We start from the raw sequence: 7,878 nt of genomic DNA on the forward strand, positions 1-7,878 counted from the left end.
TGATAAAAATAGCATAAACTTTCCAACCTTTGAAATTAAAAATTTCTTTACACCCTGTAAGGCTGGAAATAAAATTTCCATGCACGATGCAGCAATAGTTCCTATTACCAATTGACCTGAAAACAAACCCTTTGTTTGGCATGTCAAAAACTCAAAATGTGCCTGCCATATAACCCCTCCATTTCCCCTATGGTTTTCCATCTGGTGTATAGAGTATTGAGTCACACGTAATATTTTTATGTTTACAGTTATACCATTTATATCAGAGAAAACTCATTAACAAGTTCATCAACAAATTGCATGCTACCTCTGTAGGGACTTGTAGAGCACCACAGTTGCATACTTCGACTGAAATCGATGCGTCAGACCGAGTGCCACCATAGGATGACCTGTATTCCCTTTCTGCACATACAGATGGTTAAGCACCACATGTTGTGGTCTTGACAAATACGGGGAGACTTCTGTGTACGACGATGGCACATTAAGCAGTGTCATCTGCAGGTGTGGAGGAACCAAAGGTGGTTCCTTTGCATAATCCTCTGAACCAAGATGCAGGTTGTCATAGCTGGAATCTGGTGACTGGGGAGGTTCAAAACCAGCAATGCTCTCAACATCTTCTGGCACATAATCCTGTACCAAATAACAGTAAAAATTCTTTTCTGAAACCCCAGTTTATGCCCAATTGTAGAATGTAGAAACAGTAAAAATACACTACATTTTGTTGCCTTTGCATTACAAATTCTGTTAGTATCAGAACTGCTATTAAAAAATATGAAAATGTTCTAGCGGTATAACTGTGTTTGCATAGAATCTCTATTTTTAGATCCACTCTCCCAGAACTACATGATAAGCATCTCCAAACTAATTATTGAAGGTCCCTCCAATCTAAACCAACTTTCATGCAGACACGTCCCAATGAACTAGCTATAATCAAACCATTTTGTTTCTTGACTAAGACATCATCTAATTTCGAAGTAACCAATCATGTTGAAGGTTGAGGGAGGAGATGACTATAATATTAATAAATATGAATTCAGTCAACTTCTCTGCATGCTCTGTTCCAAATTATCAGTTTATCTAAGTAGTTTCTGTATATATTATATATAATTTACATGAGAAAACGCATCTACCATTCAACACATATCAAGTTTCCATGTGTGCATAGAGTTGGGATTGAAACTTCGTTCTTAGTAGCCATATCTGGCACCTGAACACACATAACACCCATTTTTTTCTGCATAAAGCGCTATCCATCCAAGATTATCAAAATTATACAACTCACCGGTCTAGCTTCCCACAAGTCCTCTGATATATACCAAGAGAAATTCATGTAAAAGACATTGTGTTACGGAATTCCAACACAAGCAAACAGCACTGCATGAGATTCCAACAAAGATGTTTTTTTCTTTTTTTTTTTATTTTGAAAGCTGAGTTTTATTAAGAAAAAAAAAAGAACGACTGTACATGAGAGAATGTATAATGATGTACAAGAAAGAACAGACACTAGGTTGCATCTTTTCCTTTGCATTGCAATATTGCTGCAAGGGTAGTCAATATACTTTCAAACACGAACACCCTTAATTAGAACTCAAGATTTCCATCTGCAATGCATTTTAAGAATTAAAGAATGATGCCCTCAAGTTTCTGATATTGCAGTTTGACCCCTTGACAGACAGAAATCCTGGATACTGTTAACATGGAGACCAGATCAGCTACCCACACATACCAACAAGACACTACAGCCGCACATCGGGAACATCTCAGTTGCGTTGTAGGTAGCAGATCTGGACTCGTTAACATGCAAGATGATTTTACCAAATTACCTCTTTCTTTTTTTTTTTTATTTATAAGATTGCAGATTCCTGAGGATGCCTAAAACATCAAATTAAATCTTTGAAAACGAACTATTTAAACAGTACCTGTATTTCACATCCAACTATAGTAATAAACAACCTCTTTATTTTTTAATGACAGTTCCAAAGAAACATACATGTCAGGAAACATGTCCAACAAATGAATGTGGCAGAAATGTTTATGCTAGATGGATGAGTGGAAAAACTAGAAAAGATGGGATTAGAAATGAAGTTACTAAAAGGAACCTAAGAGTCACTCCAATAGGTGATAAAATGAGAGGAAGTAGACTAACATGGTTTGGTCACATGCATAGAGACCATCTACAGCATCCATAAGAAGAAGCTATCTGTTGGTGTAGTAAGAAATGATTTAAACACTCATAATCTAACAATGGATATGGCACTGAACAGAACAGAATGACGAAACAGGATTCATGTAGCCAATTCCATATAGTTGGGACAAGGCTTAGACAATGATGATGATGATGATGAGTTCAAAAAGAAATAACATATTCATATTCCATAGGAGCAAGTCATAAAGATCAAGAAATAGACCTATCTGATTTGTCCATTCTTAATATCCAATGATAATCATTTTTTTTGAGAAAAGTTAATCAATATAATCATCTTAGGGTGATCCTTTGTCAAAAGTCCAGCAACAAATTTTTGAACAAGCCCTACTAGGAACTTTAGGAACTCTGAATAGTTATTTGACCAGAAAGTTACACTGAGCCATTTCCGTTGTCCCAAGATATAACCAGTTAGTCTCAGCGATCAGGTTCGATTACAAGATTTAAGAAATGATTGGAACACCCCAAGTGGTCTGGCCACATCCATCTATTGATACCGGATACCCAAGTTCTGTGCAGAAAACTAGTCATCAACCTAAGACATCAAGGTGTGTGCAAGCAGTTTATATTTGATTTAGGATGTTCAATTGATGTTTAAACATTTTATCAATGAAAGCATCTAAATGGTGCATACCTAGGTGCTTCCGTTAATCTGTGACTTTTAAGTGATATACCATAATTCAACAGGATCTGAGCTATTCGAGTAGTCTCCTGGTTTCATAGAGAGCAGTACAATTTGTCTTCCCATTGTGTCATAGACAATGCACCGTCATTACCCATGCCTTATCCCAACTATATGGGGTCGGCTACATGAATCCTGTTTCCATCAGATCAACACACTAGTTTGCTTTAACATAAAAATAATATGATGAGCTCTCAAACTTAAAAATGAACAGGATATACTTGGTAGAACTGATAATATTGAATCTTTCTGCCACTTTTACAAAGTCAAACCACCACCCTTAATGCGCAATAGTCTTAACTGTTTATGTTTACCTTTAATATTTTAAAAATAATACTGTATGTGCCTTTATATTGCTATATAAAAAATAGTTGTTTAAGAATATATGACAGCACATGCTTGAGTGAGGGTATATATAGTAGAAACAAATCCTAAAATAAGAGAGAAGTTCCCTTAGGTCTTCCTCCAATCAGTCATATGCCAGTATGTCTTGTCATAAACAAGGGGACAACATTATAAAGTCAAGGTTATATGCTCTTCTACGAAAAGACTGTCACTCCCTACCTCATGCCTATGATATTCACTTCATACAATGCACACCCAAAATGACACCACAAACCTTACATTTTGTATCAGTACTTTATGAATACTTCTGGATTATAGAGTATTGTCACTTTTAAAATATGTTTATGTTATGTTTAAAAATCTTTATTAAATTTAGCAAGCAAGATATAAGTATTGAGAACTGAAACTTAGTTTCAAAAACTAGATATAAAATAATGATTTAAGAATAATAAATGGGATATGCAAACCCATGTCCATGTTCAGGATCTTTGGAATGGAGAGCTGTATCCCTGTTTACTACATCTTCCAGTGTCATTATCCATTTTTAGGCATCCTAGCATCCAGCCTTCTCTTTTATGCTTACAAAATAGAAACCATGTACTATACATTCTTTGGAATATCTTTTATTGCATATTTACAGTCTTTATTAACTTATTTATGAGATTGCACCATTACCTTAAATCTAGAATATATCCTTTTTTTTTTTTTGTGGTTGACTAGTCGGTGCCTAGGCACCTACAAGCAGCTGCATTGCCTAAGGAGAAACAGGATTTTCAAAATGTTCAGGCAGTCATCTAATCGCTTTTTACAGGTTAATCGATGTGTTAGCTAAAGGAGGGGTTTCATCTATGTTTTATCAGCATACAACAAGGGATGAAGTGAATTGTCAAGAACCTTGGGTGTTATTTTGATTTTAAGATAGGTTCATTCTATAATTTACTCTTAAGTTTATTGATAACAAACAAAGGCCTTGGGCTGAATCCCAAAAACAAATAGCAAAGGGTAAAGTGAAAAACTTAAGCTTTCAAATGGGACCCACATGACATATTTATAGATCCCCTATTGGTACAGCAGCCTCAGGTGCCACACATACATCCAATTTATCTTCAGTTTCTTATGTGTTATAATGTTGCTTGAATTAACTTCAAGTGAATCCGTTTATAAGGAGACCATAACTGTCATCTAATCCATGGCCGGACCCTGGTTATCCTCATCCTTGCCCTGCATGATATCAATTCATCCGCATACATCCTCTGATCCTCTCTATACTACATATTTTACATGAGAAGATTTACCCAATAAACATATTTCTTGGCAATTAAACAATCAAAAGAGGGATATTGAACTTTTTGTGGGGAAATTCTGAGACTTGTATTAATGTTTCACAATAACATAAAGGACATATATGAATGCCCAGAAGAATTATGATAAGATTTTTTTTTTTTTCTGTTTTGCAGAAAGCACCAAAGAAGATTATGAACTTTCACACTTCTCATACTATTCTATTCACTTGTAGAAAACAGAAATTAGTCATCTCTGAATAATGCTTATATGAACAAATAAATAGATAGGAAGTCAAGACATCTATCATGTCTAGATGTATGATATCTGAAACTGAAGGCAGAAGAATTTACCTGCAAGTCCAAAATGTTGTAAGCATTCCCAGTATCATCACGGACCCATGGCATGTCAGGAGAATACATCCACTGTCCATCAACAATAAACCTGTACTGGTAAACTCCTGATGGCAACACCTTCATGATAGTGAAGTCTTTGCCTGATCTCTGCAAGGGCTTTCTGAGAAAGGGGAAAATGTAGTTCCATATTTTATTTTGTACAAGAGTTACATTTTTTAAGTTAGAATAGAACATAAAAGTGCAATGGTTTATGGTTCCATTATACCTCGTCCTCCAGTTATCCCAAGATCCTTCAACAGCTACTTCCTTGCCACCATAGCTCCAAGTGATCATTGTTGGTACCCCTTGCTCATAAAACATGTCCTCATACTCTGTGGCATTTTGCATCCCAATCGGATTTGGGATGCACATCCCATCAGGCCTTTGTAATGGAACCAGAGGGACCTGCGAAGAAATAAAGGATGCAGTAAATGTCTCCAGCTCTTTCTCTTAGGAAAAAATTCACTGCAAATAAAATTAGCATGTATTACAGAAAAATATGTTGAGAACCACTATGTATATTAGATAGAAAGAATATACTGAAAATGGTGTCATTTGAAAAGCTCTACCTAACCGTTAGAGCATGTGATACAGTTCCAGACCATTAGATTCCTGTGCTCCTTGTTGTTTTCATGGGTGATGCACACTACACACAGTTATGGTTCCAATACAGGACAATTCACCCAACGACATTGACTAGAACCAAACCATTCTCTCTATGCAATTAAGCATCTTAAATCTTAAATCAACTTGACATTGCTGTATCCTACACAGGTTAACAAAACATAATTCCACTTGGAATCCAATGGTCCAGCACTGGAATTTATGAGTATCAATTCACTCAAACTTCTCAAATCATTTCCCTAACAAAAATAGCGACCAGGTTCTCACTTATGTGTCAATTAACTAGATAATAAGTTAACTATACAGACAAACCAGAAAAAAAGGCATTTCCTATCAGAAAGTCATTTCCTCAAATATAACAATGTCCCTGTTTTATATTGGAAGTGTGCAAATTTATCTCTTGGTACAATAAACTTTCTGTGTCCCAGTGAGCATTATGTCTCCTGGGACTGAAAAACAAAACCAACTATCCATGTTGAACTTTCTAATAAGACATCCTTTAAGAACTTTTGCGAGCAACTATCAAGAAAAACTTACACTTCCTTGTTTGCACATTTTGTCAAACGATTAACATATAATTTGGATTTATTAAGTACTTCGCTACATATATTCTCCTAGTCGAATTCACGAAACGAAGGCAAAAGAAATGGTGACAGCAGTTACAGTTTCAAGGTGTTTGGATTCACAGCAATTACAATTCCGTTCCTTCAAACAACAAAGAAAAGGATCAAAGGAATAAAACAAAGATTTTTTTTTTTTGCTTTAAAGTTTAATAAAATTCTAGAAAAAAATAAAAGTTAACTCTAATAGCAGAAAGAAAGAACAAAAACACACAGACATGTATACATAATATAGTGAAAGAAAAATCAAAAGGCATAATTTTTACCTCTTTGAACCCAAATCCATGAAATTAAAATTACACGTATAAAAAGAGCCAAACACATGAACTCACAATCTATCAATAAAAACCAAAAAAAAAAGTCTGAAAGAAAAGAAACCGACCTGTGGAGTGAACATTAAAGGTGACGGGACTGCCCGAGGGCTATGAGGAGGAGATTGACCCATCAACTCTGTAGACATCCCATGAGCATGATAGCCAACGTGCGCCTCTCCGTGCGAAGATTCCATGTTTCGTGCGCCTTCACCAACTCCAACTCCAGATGGGTTACCCCCATCTTCTCTAACACTAACATTACCCATTAAATAAAGGAAAACCCACTTTCTACTCAGACTTACTTCTCAGAATCCGACTGCACGAAGACCCAAAAAACTATTTGTTAACTAAAGATCAAGAGCAATCACCAAGCAGACAAATGGTCTCACTACTTAAAGTCTCTTATTCCCCCCTCCCCACACTTGAAATCTTCCTTTCTCGTGAAGAAACTTGATCTGCTCAGACACCCATTCTAATTTTCCATCTATATATGAGCTTTTTTTTTTTTTTTTGTAAACATTTATATATAAGTTAAGTTGCAGAAAACCAGAGAAGGAAAACCCAGAAATAACTGAAGAATAGTTAACGCGATGCAGCAATATTTTTACAATTTGCAACCCCAATGATAATTAGAAAGAGCGTTTTGTCTTGTTTTTCTTTCCATTTTCTCCTCTTTTGGGTAGCGATTCAATGAGTCTCCATCGCAAGAGGAAACCCTTTTAACCATTGGATTCGTGTCTGATGGAATTGGTGACAAGCCAAGGTGGGGTATGGGTAATCGAAATTCAATGAATTTCGTTTCTACGCGTTAGGAAAAAGCCTGCGTTATATGGTGAGGTCTCACTAAATCAAAACCTTTCTTTTTCTCTTCAACTTTATTTTTCTTCTCTCGTGGATGTTCTTTTCCTTTGTTTTTACAACAACGACAAAGCACATTGTCATATACCAAATAAAATACAAATAAAATATAAGTTAGTTTTATTCTCCAATGAATTAGGAAGATCCATTGCTGGCGGTGGCAGTTGTTGTCATCATGATGTGCTCCCGTTAACCAAAGACCCTGTACTTTGTTTTGGAATCAAAATATTCCATTAAGCTTTTTTATTTTCTTTTTTTTGTTGTTTTTTTTTTCTCTTAAAACTTACTTAACTTACTGTTCCTCTCCCTCACCGCCATGAGGAGAACTAAAGGATGGATACGACCCGAAAACTGTGCCTCCTCTATCTCTTATTTTCTCTCCTCAGAACAATAGGGAAAGACACCGAAAGAGTGAATGACTGCGCCTCCTCTATGAGGTTGGTGTTGGTCTGAGAGTTACTAATTAGCCATAAATATGGCTATGGCCTGCCAATGTACGTATGTGCCATGATTTAATTGGATTTCTTAGCAGCTCTGCTGCTAGATACCCAATGCT

General features: G+C 35.9%; 1 protein-coding gene across 1 annotated transcript; it reads right to left on the bottom strand.

Moving 5' to 3' along the window:
- LOC148878499 (SNF1-related protein kinase regulatory subunit beta-2) lies at positions 1 to 7,156 on the bottom strand. The gene is made up of 4 exons (XM_088955647.1): positions 6,533 to 7,156; positions 5,133 to 5,311; positions 4,865 to 5,027; positions 1 to 630 (listed from the first exon to the last, which is right to left on the bottom strand). The coding sequence occupies exons 1-4, from the start codon at positions 6,728 to 6,730 to the stop codon at positions 304 to 306; spliced, it is 867 nt and encodes a 288-aa protein (XP_088811773.1). The 5' UTR covers positions 6,731 to 7,156; the 3' UTR covers positions 1 to 303.
- Positions 7,157 to 7,878: the final 722 nt, after the last annotated feature.

This window comes from Nelumbo lutea, chromosome 1 (assembly GCF_056320005.1).
Source record: "Nelumbo lutea isolate HS-2025 chromosome 1, American lotus-T2T, whole genome shotgun sequence".
In the NCBI taxonomy this organism is placed as follows: domain Eukaryota; kingdom Viridiplantae; phylum Streptophyta; class Magnoliopsida; order Proteales; family Nelumbonaceae; genus Nelumbo; species Nelumbo lutea.